The sequence below is a fragment of the Aythya ferina genome (assembly GCF_964211825.1).
Source record: "Aythya ferina genome assembly, chromosome: 23".
NCBI classification, from domain to species: domain Eukaryota; kingdom Metazoa; phylum Chordata; class Aves; order Anseriformes; family Anatidae; genus Aythya; species Aythya ferina.
The window spans coordinates 4,751,329-4,765,667 of record NC_140321.1 but is presented as its reverse complement, the minus strand read 5'-3'; the positions used below and the strand labels follow the sequence as shown (position 1 = coordinate 4,765,667).

Genomic DNA, 14,339 nt, shown 5'->3' with positions numbered 1-14,339 from the left:
CCCTCGGCCGTGACCCACCCGGGGCTCAGCAGGACCACGGCCGCCCCCCCCCCCCGCTGCCACCGCCCCCCCCCCCTCCTCCAGGCTGTGGGACACGCGCGCCTGGTGCCAGCGCCTGTCACCGTGTCACCGAGCCGGGGGGGGACAGAGACACTGGGAAGGGAGCGAGACTGGGGCATGGGGGGGGCAGATTGGGGTGGGGGGGGCAAAGGGGGGCTGGGGGGGGCAAAGGGAGGATGGGGTGTCACACAGACATGGCACGGGGACAGGGCATGGATGTGGAAGAGGGACAGGGCATGGGGACATGGCACAGGTGGGATATGGGGACAGGGCATGGGGACAGGGTATGGGGACACTGCACAGACGTGATATGGGGACAGGGCACAGGGACAGCACGAGGACGAAAGGCAGGGGACGCAGTGACACAGGGACATGGCACGGGGACACGGCACGGACATGGCACGGACAGGGCACAGGGACAAAGGACGGGGCACAAACATGGCACAGAAGTGGCACGGGGACACCGCACAGAGCAGGCAACAGGGACACGGAAAGGATGTGGCTCAGGGACAGGGCACGGGGACACGGCACGGACACGGCACGGACAGGGCACAAACATGGCACAGGGACAGGGCACGGGGACCTAGCACGGGGACCCAGCAAGGTGATGGCACAGGGACAGGGCACAGGGACAGCACGAGGACAAAAGGCAGGGGATGCAGTGACACAGGGACATGGCACAGACAGGGCACGGACGTGGCACAGGGACAGGGCACACAGTTGTGGCACAAGCACGGCACGGGGACACAGCACGGACACAGCGCGGGTGTGGCACGGGGACGGGGCACAGACATGGCACGGGGACAAAGGGCAGGGGGACAAAGGACAGGGCACAACCATGGCACAGACATGGCACGGGGACGCAGCAAGGAGGTGGCTCAGGGACAGGGCACAGGGACAGGGCACGGGGACAGGGCACGGGGACAGGGCACGGGGACACACCGATGTGGCACGGAGATGTGGCACAAGCACCGCACAGGGACACGGAGCGGGGACACGGCACGGCTGTGGCAGGGGGGCGCAGCAATGGCACTGGTGGCACGGGGATGGGGGGGACAAGGAGCCGCGACACGGGGACAGGGGGGGACACGCAGCCGTGTCACGCGTGACAGGCTCAGGAGGTGGCACCGGGCATGGCACGGGGACAGCGGGCACGGGCACGGCACCCGTGGGGGGGCAGCACGGGGACAGCGACAGGGACGGGGACAGGGACAGGGACCCCGCCGCGTCCCCACGGAGCCAGGCAGGGGCCACCAAGGCCGGGGACAGCCGGGGGCAGCGCCACCGCGGGGTGGTGACACCGCCACCGGCACCGCGGGGGGGGGGCCGGGGCTGCCCCGCGGGGGGGCGCAGCCGGGGACACGCGAGCCGCCGGCACCCACGGGGACGGGGTCGCGGTGTCACCGCTGTCACCCCAGTGTCACACGCACGCCCCCGGCTCTGTGCTGCCCCCCCCCTCCCCCCCGACGTGCTGGGAGGACAAGGGGGGGGGGAAGCAGCCCCCCCACCCCCCCCCCGGCAGCACCTTTCACGTCCCCGCGGTCGATGGGAAGGTTTAATGGGATCGATGGGGGTTTAATGGGATCGGGGGGGGGGGTTAATGGGATCGATGGGGGCTGCGTGCCTGGGGACAGAACGCGCCCAGCCGTGCCCCGGGGGGGGGCGCTGAGCCCCCCCCACACCCAAACCAGGCGCTGGCATTGTCCCCGCTGTCCCCAAGGGGACCGGGATGCGCCCCCCCCCTCCCCAAATCCCGATGTCCCCACGGGGAGCGGGGCAGCACCGCTCCCGTCCCGCTGCCCCACGCAGGGGGAGGTGTTTTTGGGGGGGGGGGGGGGGACACGGGACAGGGCAGATGTGGCCCCCCCCCAGCCCGGAGGATGAAGGGGAAGCGCCGTTTCTGCCCCATTTCCCCCCGGGGACAGCAAACACCAATTTTCCAAAGGTCACAGGATGGCTCTGGGGGGGGGGGGGGGGGACACACACGACACAACGCGATGTCACACGCGTGTCCCCCCCCCCCCCCCCAAAAAAAAAAAAAAGCCCCGGAGGTCGGAAAAGCAAACAGGGCGCTGCCGCTCCATGCGCTTTATGGCCCCCGCCTTCCGCCCCTGGCGCATTAGGGCCCCCCCCCGGGCGGAGGCTGCCCCTTATCGGCCGGCAGCGCCCTGTTTGCTCGGCCCCGAGCGCTTCCGATGAGCCGGCAGCAGGGGATTGGGGGGTCGGGGGGGCTGTTATCACCCGGGGGGGGGCGTCAGCACTCGGGGAGGGGGCCTGTTACCACCCGGGGGGGGTCCATCACCACCCGGGGGGGGCTATCACTGCCCGGGGGGGGTCCATCACCACCCGGGGGGGCTGTCACCACTGGGGGGGGGGCAATCATCAAGGGAGGGGGGTTGTCAGCACCAGGGGGGTGTCAGCACACAGGTGGGGGGCTGTCACCACTCCGTGGGGGGGGGCATCATCACTGGAAATGGGCTGTCACCACTGGGGGGGGGCTGTAATCACTGAGGGGGGGGCCTGTCACCACTTGGGGGGGCAGCATCACTGCGGGGGGGGCTGTCATCGCCCCGGGGGGGGTGACATCACTGGGGGAGGGCTGTTACCACCCGGGGGGGGGTTATTACCATCTGGGGGGGGGCTGCCACCACCAGAGGGGGGCATCACCACCTGGGGGGGGCCACCAGGCCCTCACTCAGCCCCCCCCAGGGTTAATCCAGGTTAGTTCCGTGCCTCAGTTTCCCCAGAGGACGAAGTGATGGCGAGCAGCCCTGGGGGTGTGTGTGTGTGTGTGGGGGGGGGGGGCGGATTGACCACTCGCAAATACCACATATAAAAAGAAAAAAAAAAAAAAGAATAAATAACGGCTCTTTGTTAAAAATAAAGAAAAAAAAAAACAAGAAATGGGATAGCAGGGGGGGGGGGCGCTCAGCCGTCGGTGGCGAGGATGACGGCGGCGCCGAAGATGCCGACGCTCTGGCCGATGAGCTTCATCTGGTTCCAGAACTCGACGCGGCGCGCGCGGTGCCAGTAGGCCAGGTTGCCGTCGATGAGCAGGATGGCGAGGGGCAGCAGCACCGCCAGCACCTGCGCCGCCGCCCGCACGCAGCAGCCCGAGAGGAAGGCCAGCGCCAGCAGCCCGTAGAGCACGAAGAGCAGCTGCAGCGTCAGCTCGCCCCCCAGGATGTGGTTCAGGTAGGCCAGGCGGTCCTCAGCGCTGTGCTGCAGCGAGTACGCCTGCGGGGAGGGGGAGCCGAGGTGGGTAGGGACCCTAAAAAAATAAAAAAAAAAATCCTAAACCCGCCCAGGATGCCCCCAAAATACCTGGCAGATGAGGTAGATGCCCAGGAAGACCTGGCCCGTGGACTGCAGCGAGCGGCTGCGCGGTTTCTGGCGGTACAGCTCGCCCGCGCCGCTCGCCAGGATGAGGAAGCCGCCGATGATGGCGATGGTCCGCGAGTACATCCGCACCTGGAGGAGGGAGGGGGGGGGGAAATCAGCGTAAGGACCCCCCCCAGAGAGCGCTGGAGGGGTTTAGGGGGGGTCTGACCTTGAGCCAGTCGCCGTAGTGCGCGTGGCCGCCCACGTGTGCGGCGTAGGTGGCGAGGGCGAGCTGCAGGGCGGCGCCCAGGGCGAACCAGCGGCGCTTGACGCCGAAGGACATGAAGCTGGCGCACAGCACGGCCGCGCCCATGTCCACGTACAGGTACGGCACCGGGATGTCGGGCTGCCTGCGGGGGGGGCGCGCAGAGAGGGGGGGGTAAAAAGGGGGTGTATGGGGGGTCCTGGGTCTGTCAGAGCACGCTGAGTGTGGCCCGGCCCCATTGTGGGGCTGCCGGGTCGCTGCTGTGCCCCTCAAAGCTCCCTGACCCCCCCAGCCCCATGTTTGACTCCCCCCAGGACCCCCCCAAGCTGCCCCCCCCCCACACTTAACCCAGCCCCCCCCCAGCCCATCCCCAGCTGCCCCACAGCGAGCCCAGCCCCACAACTCCCCCAGGCCCCACACCTATCCCGCACCCCCCAATCCCCACCCTAACCGCCCCACAACCCCCCCACGCCCCCAGCTGCCCCCCCCAGCTATCCCAGGCCCCACACAGATCCCAGCCCCACACTGACAGCCCCCCCCAGCTGTTCCACAACTCCCCCAGCCCCACACCTACCCCATAACGCCCCCAGCCCCACACCGCCCCCAGCTGCCCCCCACTCCCTCCAGCCACCCCCCACCAGCCCCATGCCCTCAGCTGCCCCCCAACTGCCCCCAGCCCCACAGCCAGCCCCACCCCACACCTACTCCCAGCCGCACATTGCCCCCCAACTCCCACCCCAGCCCCACACCTGCCCCAGCCCCCCCATTTACCCCATACCACCCCCCCATCCTCTCAGCTGCCCTATACCCACCCCATGGCCCCCAGCCCCACATTGTCCCCCAACTCCCCCAGCCCCACACCTACCCTGTAACACCCCCACTCACCCCACAACTCCCCCCAGCCCCACACTTGCCCCACATCGCCCCCAGCCTCCCCAGCCCCACACCTACCCCAGTATCACCCCAGTTACCCCCCACCAACCCCACACCACCCCCCCATCCTCTCAGCTGCCCTATACCTGCCCCATGGCCCCCACCCCACACCTACCCCCAGCCCCACACTGCCCCCCAACTCCCCCAGCCCCACACCTGCCCCATAACGCCCCCAGTCGCCCCACAACTCCCCCCAGCCCCACACCTGCCCCAGTCCCCCCCAGTTACCCCCCACCAACCCCCCCTGCCCCCAAGTGCCCCCCCAGCCCCCACCTCCCCTGTAACTCCCCCCCCACACCGCCCCCAGCCCCAAATTGCCCCTGTAACGCCCCCAGTCGCCCCCCAGCCCCACACTTGCCCCACATCGCCCCCAGCCTCCCCAGCCCCACACCTACCCCAGTACCACCCCAGTTACCCCCCAACCAACCCCACGCCCCCCCCACCGCCCCCAGTTACCCCCCACCACCCCCAGTCCCCCCCAGTTACCCCCCCCCGCCCCCCATCCTCTCAGCTACCCTACACCTACCCCATGCCCCCCACCCCACACTTGCCCCACCCCGCCCCCAGCCCCAAATTACCCCCGTAACGCCCCCAGTTACCCCCCCACCACCCCCAGTCCCCCCCAGTTACCCCCCCACACCCCCCAGCCCCCACCCCCGCCCCACCCCCACCCTGCCCCTGTATCCTCCACCCCCCCTCCCCCATAACACCCACACACCCCCCCCCAGCCCCCCCCGGCGTCTCACCGCCTCCCGTCCGCCCTCTCCGCGCAGAGCAGCAGCCCGCTGAAGCAGTGCCAGAAGGGGAAGCGGGTGAGCAGGACCCCGCCGCCCGCCGTCAGCAGCCGCAGCGCCCTCCGCCGCCACCCGCGCCCGGCCGCCATCGCGCCGGAAGCCCGGCCCCTTCTCTTCCGGCCGCCCGCCGGAAGTCCCGCCCCGCCTCCCTATTCCCGCTTCCGGCGCGCGCACAAACCCAGAGCGCCAAAGGCGGGGGGAGGGGACGGTTAAAAAAAAAAAAAGAAAATCCGGGTTTTATTGTTTTTTTCTGCTAAACAACGCTAAAAAGTCTTTCCGTTTTGTTCCGTTTTTTTTCGGCTTTTTTTGTTATTTTTTTATTTCTTTTTACTTTTCGCGAACTCCGCCGGGCAGGGCTTGAGTGGCTTTAAAGAGCTCCCGTCGGCTTTCTGGGGGGAAAAATGAGCGGAATGGGGAAAAAAATGGAATAAAGTTATAAAAGGAGGGAGGGGGTGGCAAAAAATTGGAGGAAACGATGAAAATCGTGGAAATTAAACGGAAAGAGAGGGGAGCGATGACCCCTGCCCTTCCAGGTCCCCCTGCTCAAGGAGGAAAAAAATGGCAATTTTGGGGCAATTTGGGTGGAAACACTTTTTTTTTTGTGATTTTTTCCTCTTTTTTCTTTTTTTTTTTCCTTTTTTTTTGTTTCTCTTTTTTTTCCTTTTTTTTTTTGTGCTTTTCTTTTTTTTTTTTTACCCCCTTTTTCTTTTTGCCGCCATCCTGGCCCAAAAACGGAAAAAATTGCCCCAAAAATGGAAAAAAAAAAAAAAACAACAAAGCAGCCCGATTCTGAGCCCGTTTCCCCAGCTGTCGGTGGCAGCGGAGCCTCCAGGAGCCGTTTATTTCGCCCAAGCCCTGCCCTGTGCAAACACAAATTAAAAGGGGGCCGCGCCCCCCCCCCCCTCGGCCGGCTCCTTCGTTTTGGTCTTGGAGGGGTTTTTTGGGGAAAAAAAGGGGAAATCCTGCTACATGAGGGGATGGCGGGGAAGGAGGGGAGCCCCCCCTTTGCAAAAATAAACGGGGGGCTCCCTGCGACGAGAGGGGGGGGCCACAGACAGGACCGGGGCAGGGAGGGGGCTGTTAGCGGGGGGGGGGGGGGGCGGCGCGTTTCGTTCAATTATTTCTCTTTCCTCAGTTTTTTTTCGTTGTTTTTTTTTTTTTTTTTTCCAAAGTCTGAGGTTCTGGGGGGGGTGGAGGGGGGGGAGCCCACTCTGTGTGCGTGTGTGTGTGTGTGTGCCCCCCCCCCATAAAGGCGCAAAAGGGGGGGGGGGGGGCTCAGGCCGACAGGGCGCTCTCCTTCTGCGGGGGCTGCGAGCGCTGCATCACCTTCTGGCTCTCCGCGTCCCGAAAGTGCTTCTCCACCTGGGGGGGGGGGGGGGGCACGATAAGGGGTTTTTTTGGGGTGTCAGGAAGGTTTTGGGGAGGTTTTGGGGGGGTTTTGGGGGTGTGGTGCCCCCCCCAGACTCACGATTTTGCGCACGTGGCCCAGCGCGCTGCCCTCCTTGCCCTTGCAGTTCTCCACCTGGTAGGGGGGGGCGATCACCACCTCCTCCATCACCACGATGTTCTTCTCCTGCCACTTGCAGTCCTTGATGCTTTTTTTTTGGGGGGGGGGGAGGCCTTACACCCCCATCCCCCCTTCCCCGTTACCCCCGTGTACCCCCTTATACCCCCCTTTATCCCCATGCCCCCCCCTTTATCCCCATGCCCCCCCCTTTATCCCCATGCCCCCCCCTTTATCCCCATTACCCCCTTCCCCCCCCTTTTACCCCCCTCCCCCCCTTTTACCCAATTCCCCCTCTTTTTGTCCCCCCATACCCCCCCACCCCCTTTAACCCCCATTCCCCCCTTTTACCCCATTTCCTCCAATTCTCTCCCCTTTATGCCCCCCCCGCCCCCATTCCCTTTTCACCCCCCATGTCCCCACTCCCCCCCCTTTACGCCCCATTTCCCCCCTTTTACCCCATTCCCCCCCAATTCTCCCCCTTTACCGCCCATTCCCCCTTTTACCTGTGTTCCACCCCTTTAACCCCACCCCCCCTTTTTACCCCCATTCCACCCTTTTAGCCCCATTCCCCCCCATTTCCCTCCTTTTACCCCTATTTTACCCCCATTTCCCCCCCATTCCCCATTTACCCCCTTTTATCTCCATTCCTCCCCCCTTTACCCGTTTCCCCCCCTTTTACCCCCTAAATCCCTGCCTTTTACCCCCATTGCCCCCCCTTTTATCCCCATTCCCCTTTTTTACCCCATTCACTCCCCCTTTTTACCCCCAATCCCCTTTTAGCCCCATCCCTCCTTTTACCCCCCCAATGCCCCCCTTTTACCCCCATTCTCCCCCTTTTACCTCCCTTTTTACCCCCAATCCCCCCCTTTTAGCCCCATCCCTCCTTTTACCCCCCCATTTTACCCCCAATCCTCCCCTTTTACCCCCCTTTTACCCCATTCCCCTCCTTTTACCCCCACCCCCCCGTTTTACCTCCTTTTTAACCCCCCTTTTCCCCCCCTTTTTCCCCCTCCCTCCCTTTTACCCCCGTTCTCCCATTTTACCCCAATCCCCCCCTTTTACCTTCCCTTTTCCCCCCACCCCCCTTTTACCTCCTTTTTACCCCCCCTTTTTCCCCCTCCCTCCCTTTTTACCCATTCTCCCCCATTTTCCCCCAATCCCCCCCTTTTACCCCCATTTCCCCCCCCTTTTACCCCCCACCTCCCCATTTACCTCCTTTCCCCCCCCCCTTTCCCCCCTTTTCCCCCCCACCCCTTTCCTTCAACCCCCCCCCCTCTCCCCTTTACCCCTCCAAACTCCCCATTAACCCCCCAGGTGTACCCCTAACCCCCCCCAGACCCCCCCCAGACGCCCCCCCACCCCCCCAGGTGCCCCCCCCTCACGTCTTGTGGATGGTCTGGAAGAGCTGCTGCCCCCCCCAATAACCCCCCAGACCCCCCCCAGCCCCCCCCAAACCCCTCCCATTCCCCCCTAGACCCCCCCAGGTGCCCCCCCAGACCCCCCCCCCCCATGTGCCCCCCTCTCACGTCTTGTGGATGGTCTGGAAGAGCTGCTGCCCCTCCAGGGAGACGCCGGCGCTGATGGCGTAGGCCTGGCTCAGCTTCTCCTCCTTCTCCAGCCGCGCCTTGCTGGCCAGCTGGGGGGGGCACGGCGTGGGGGGGGGGCACAGGGTGAGGGGGGGGCAGAGGGTGAGGGGGGGGCACACGGCTCCCTGCATGCCCCCCCCCGGGGTGTGTGATACCCCCAGGGTGTGTGTGATAGCCCCCTGGGTGTGGGACCCCCCCCCCCCAGGGTGTGTGGGACCCCCCCCAAGATTCTGTGCCCCCCCCCCCCAGGGGTGTGCCCCCCCCCAAATTGTGTGTGACATCCCCCCAGGCAGTGAGACCCCCCCCCCGGGGTGTGCAACACCCCCCAAAGCTGTGACCCCCCCCCAAAGATCATGAGTGACCCCCCCAGGGCTGTGAGACCCCCCCCAAGGTTCTGTGACACCCCCCCAAGGTTGTGCGACCCCCCCCTGAGTGTGTGGGACCCCCCCCCCATGCTGTGAGACCCCCCCGGATCGTGAGTGACCCCCCTGGGCTGTGAGACCCCTCCCCAGGGTTGTGGCCCCCCCCCAGGCCATGAGACCCCCCCAGGGTTGTGCGACCCCCCCCCCCCCCAGGGTCTGTGACCCCCCCCTCCAGGCAGTGAGACCCCCCCAGGCTGTGTGACCCCCCCCCAACACACCCCCTGCCCATTTTCCTTCCCCCTTTTCCCCTCTCAAATCCCACTGGTTTTGGTTAAAATCCCTCAATTAACGCCTTTTTTTTGGGTTAAAATCCCTCAATCGATGCATTTTGGGTCAAAATCCCACAATTCAGGTTAAAATCCCTCAATTCGGGTCAAAATCCCTCAATTTAGATTCAAATCCCTCTCCCCCAGGCAGGAATTGGGTCCCAACCCCATTCCCCAGCACCACAGCTCCTCCTCTCCAAAATGGGCCAAAAATCCTAAAATTTGGTTCTTTTCACTTATTTTCACCACTTTTATGGGGGGGGGGGTTTCCTGTAGGGTTTGCCTCGCAACCTAAAACCGGGACGAGCTGCCAGGGCACGGGGAGGAGGAGGAGGCCAATGGGGGCTCCCCACACGATTTTGGGGAGAAAAAGCTCTTTTTTGGGTGGCTTTGTGCTCAGGGAAATTATCAAAAAGCCGTTTTGGGGCAGAATTGGGGGTTTTTGAAGCCCCCGTGGGTGTGATACCCACGGGAAGGGGCTGCTGGGGTGGCACAAGGGGGTCTGGGGGGGAACACCCCACAACCAGACCCCCCCGGAGCCCCCCCGCCAGGCACCGGGTCCCCAAAACCCCCCAAAAAAAACAAAATGCCGATTTTGCAGCTTCTGTCCTCAAAACCCAGCTGTGTTTTTCCCGCTGAGGATGATGAGGAGGAAGAAGGCCCCTGGGGGGGGGGGGGCACCGGGGTGATTTGGGGTGAGAAATGCCTCAAAAAGGCCCCAAATCCCCCCCCCCCCCCCGGGGTCGTGGTGCTGAGGGGCACGGCCTGGAGCCTTCCTCCCCCTCCTCCTCCTCCTCCTCCCCCCCTGGTCCCTCTGCCCCCCCCCAGGAGGCCCAGCCGAAATCCAGCGGGGTCACCGAGACCCCAAAACCCCTCAGGGCCGAACCAGACCCCAAATCCAACCCCCAGCCTGTGCCCCCCTGGGGATTTATGTCCCCCCCCCGGGACCCCCCCACCTTCATCTTCATCCTCCTCCTCCTCACCCTCTGCCCTGTCAAGGAGCCTCAGCCTCACCCCAGTCCCTCACAGACCCCAAAAACCCCCTCAGGGTCAAACCAGACCCCAAATCCAAGCCCCAACCCATGCTCCCTGGGAGCTTCATGCCCCCCCCAGACCCCCCCGCCTTCATCTTCCTCCTCCTCCTCCTCTTCCTCACCTGGCCCTTCACTCCCTCAGGGAGCCTCAGCCTCACTCCAGCAGCTCACAGCGACCCCAAAACCCCTTGGGGTCAAACCAGACCCCAAATCCAATCCCCGTCCCGCGCCCCACAGGGGATTTATGACTCTCCCGGGCCCCCCCCGCTTCATCTTCATCCTCCTCCTCCTCCTCCTCACTGGGGCCCTCTGCCCCCTGGAGAGCTGCAGTCTCACCCCAGTCCCTCACAGACCCCAAAAAACCCCTCAGGACCGAACCAGACCCCAAATCTAACCCCCAGCCCATACCCCACAAGGGATTTTCTGTCTCCAAAGACCCCCCCTGGGCCCCCCCCCCCTTCATCTTCATCCTCCTCCTCCTCTTCCTCACCTGACCCTTCACTCCCTCAGGGAGCCACAACCTCACTCCAGCAGCTCACAGCGACCCCAAAACCCCTTAGGGTCAAACCAGACCCCAAATCCAACCCCTGTCCTGCACCCCCCCAGGGATTTATGACCCCCCTGACCCCCCCCCACCTTCATCTTCATCCTCCTCTTCCTCACTTGGGCCCTCTGCCCCCTGGGGAGCCGCAGCCTCACCCCAGTCCCTCACAGACCCCAAAAACCCCCTCGGGGGCCAAACCAGACCCCAAACCCACCCCCATCCCGCCCCCCCGGGGGGAAATTTGCCCCCCCCCGGCCCTCACCTTGCTGACGTTGAGCGAGGCGAGGGGGGGCGGCGTGTCGGTGCGGTCGGTGAGGATCTCCACCTCGGAGACGTAGTGCAGGTTGACCAGCAGGATGTCGGCGTGGTTGGGGCGCCCGCTGGACGAGGGGCACTCTGCGGCCGTCAAGGGCAACCCCAAAACTTTGGGGGGGGGGTTGGAAGCTCGGGACCCCCCCCCGGAATAAGGCAAGGGGGTGTAGAGGGGTTTTCCCCCCCCACCGGGTGGGGTTTGGGGTCAAAGGGTGCGGGTTTGGGGGTCCCGACGCACGCAGCGCACGATATCCTATATTTTTTTCCCCAAATTAACCCGATTTTGAGCAGAATCTGACCCCCCCAAAGCTACCTGAGCCCCCCCCAGCTCTCTGAGACCCCCCCCAGCTTCCTGAGACCCCCCTCAGCTCCACGAGACCCCCTCGTGTCCCCAAACCCATCGGGGACCCCCTCCTGCTGCCCCCCCCATACACCAGGGGTACATGACCCTAAAACCCCGACCCCTTACCCTGACCCCAACAGCTCCAAGGGGTCCCCCAAGACCCCCCCAAACCCCCCCAGCCCCTCCAGGGCCACCCTCACAGCCCCCCCCAACCCCAATCTGTCCCCCAAACCCCTTTCAGGCCCTCACTGTGTCCCCCCTGCACCCCAAATCAGCCCCCCCTGCTCACCCCACACCTCAGACCCCCCCCAGGGCCCCCCAAACCCCCAAAAGCTCCCCCAAAGTCCCCCCCCATCCCCCCAAAAAAAACACAGGACCCCCCCACACCCCTCCTACAGGGCTCCCCCCTCCCCCCTGCCCTATAGGGACACCCCCCAGTGCCCCCCCCATCCCACACCCCAATAGCCCCTCCCCCACCTCCCGCTTCCCAGTGACCCCCCTACAGACCCCACAACCCCCCCATCTCCCCAGTGACCCCCCCACAGCCTCTCAGCCCCCCCAGGAGCCCCCCCACAGAGCGCATCCCTCAGTAAATCCCCTACAGAGCTCCCCACACCCCAATAACCCCAACAGACCCCATCACTCCCCAGTTATCCCCCCCCACATCCCAGTAACACCAGTACACATCCCCCACCCCAATAGCCCCCCTACAGCACCCCTCACACCCCAATAACCCCCTACACACCCCAATAACCCCCCTCCACACATTACACATCCCCCACCCCAATAATCCCCCCCACACCCCCTCACACCCCACTATACATTCCTGCACCCCAATAACCCCCCCCGCACCCCAACAACCCCAGTAACGGTGCTATACATTCCTCTCACCCCAATAACCCCTTACACACCCCAACACCACCCCCAGACCCCAGTAACACCACCACACATCCCCTCACACCCCAGTAACCCCCCTACACACCCCCTACACACCCCAGTAACCCCAGTAACCCCCTCACCTCCTCCCATCTCAGTAGCGGTGCTGCACGTCCCCCTCACACCCCAATAACCCCCTACACGCCCCCTCATATCCCAGTAGCTTCCCTATACACCCCCCACCCCAATAACCCCCCTACGCACCCCAATAACCCCCTACACATCCCTACACACCCCGATAACCCCAGTAACCCCCTACACACCCCCTCACACCCCAATAACCCCAGTACCCCCCTACGCGCCCCCTCACATCCCAGCAGCCTCCCTACACGTCCCATCACCCCAATAAAGCCCCCCCCCAACACCCCCAGGCCCCCCTACACCAACACCTCCCCCAAACCCCCTCCTTCACCCCCAAGCCCCCCTCACCCCAATAACCCCCCCAATAACCCCAGTAACCCCTCCAACACCCCCAATAACCCCCCAACACCTCCCCCAAGCCCCCCAGGCTCCCCCTCACCCCAAACCCCCTCCTTCACCCCCAAATTCCCCCTCCACACCCCAATAACCCCCCTCCTGGCTCTCCCCTCACCCTATAACACCTCACAGCCCCTCCAAAACCCCCAATAACCTCAATAAACCCCCCAATAACCCCAATAACCCCTCACAGCCCCCCCAGTAACCCCCCTCGGCTCCCCCCTCACCCTATAACCCCTCACAGTCCCCCCAAATCCCCAATAATCCCCCAGTAACCCCCCCAAATCACCCCAATAACCCCTCACAGCCCCCCCCAAACCCCCAATAACCCCCCAATCATCCCAATAACCCCTTGCAGCCCCCCCAATAACCCCCGCGATAAACCCAATAACTCCTCACAGCCCCCCCCAAAACCCCCCAATAACCCCTTGCAGCCCCCCCCAAAAACCCCCCAATAACCCCCCAGTAACCCCAATAACCCCTCGCAGCCCCCCCAAAACCCCCAATAACCTCCCAATAACCCCAGTAACCCCTTGAAACTCCCCTCAACAAGCCCCCCCAGCTCCCCCCTCACCCTATAACCCTTCGCAGCCCCCCCACTAACCCCAATAGCCCCTCACAGCCTCCCCAAAACCCCCAATAATCCCCCAATAACCCCCCAATAAATCACCCCAATAACCCCTTGCAGCCCCCCCAAAACCCTCAATAACCCCCCAATAACCCCTCGCAGCCCCCCCAGTAACCCCAATAACCCCTTGCAGCCTCCCCCAAAACCCCCAGTAACCCCAATAACCCCTCACAGCCCCTCCCCAATAACCCCAATAACCCCCCAATCACCCCAATAACCCCTCACAGCCCCCCCAAGAACCCAAATAACCTCAATAACCTCTCACAGCCCCCCCCAAACCCCCCAATAACCCCTCGCAGCCCCCCAATAACCCCCAATCACCCCAATAACCTCTCACAGCCCCCCCCAAACCCCCAATAACCCCCCAATCACCCCAATAACCCCTCCCCAGCTCCCCCCTCACCCTATAACCCCTCACAGCCCCCCCAAACCCCCAATAACCCCCCCAAATAACCCAAATAAGCCCCCAATTACCCAAATAAGCCCCCCCAATAACCCCAATAACCCCCCAATCACCCCAATAACCCCTCGCAGCCCCCCCAATTACCCCAATAACCCCCCAATTACCCCCCTCACCCCCTCCCCTCCCCTCTCCCTCTCCCTCTCCCTCTCCCCTCACCCCCCCACCCCCCTCCCCACCCCCTCCCTCACCTCCCCACCCCCTCCCTCACCCCCCACCCCCCCCCTCTCCCCCTTCTCCCCCCCCCTTCGGCGGATACTGAGCGCCAGCATCTTGCTGGGGTAGTCGAAGGCGACCACCTCCCCCTGCAGGCGCTGCTCCTGGCAGGTCCTGCAGGCCACCTGGCTGCCCACGCTGAAGCACTCGCCCGGCGCCGCCATCTTGTCTCCCTCGGCGGCCGGGCGCGAGGGGGGCGTGGCCTCGGCGCGCATGCGCCTTCGCCCCGCCCGGC

General features: G+C 64.4%; 2 protein-coding genes across 2 annotated transcripts; both read right to left on the bottom strand.

Moving 5' to 3' along the window:
- Positions 1–2,914: 2,914 nt before the first annotated feature.
- Positions 2,915–5,484, bottom strand: TMEM101 (transmembrane protein 101). Its single transcript, XM_084496306.1, has 4 exons — positions 5,326–5,484; positions 3,611–3,791; positions 3,385–3,531; positions 2,915–3,297 (listed from the first exon to the last, which is right to left on the bottom strand). Exons 1-4 carry the CDS (start codon positions 5,460–5,462, stop codon positions 2,989–2,991), a joined length of 774 nt encoding a protein of 257 aa, XP_084352432.1. The 5' UTR covers positions 5,463–5,484; the 3' UTR covers positions 2,915–2,988.
- A 168-nt stretch (positions 5,485–5,652) lies between these two features.
- Positions 5,653–14,307, bottom strand: LSM12 (LSM12 homolog). The gene is made up of 5 exons (XM_084496311.1): positions 14,148–14,307; positions 10,995–11,128; positions 8,407–8,516; positions 6,842–6,968; positions 5,653–6,735 (listed from the first exon to the last, which is right to left on the bottom strand). The coding sequence occupies exons 1-5, from the start codon at positions 14,266–14,268 to the stop codon at positions 6,649–6,651; spliced, it is 579 nt and encodes a 192-aa protein (XP_084352437.1). The 5' UTR covers positions 14,269–14,307; the 3' UTR covers positions 5,653–6,648.
- Positions 14,308–14,339: the final 32 nt, after the last annotated feature.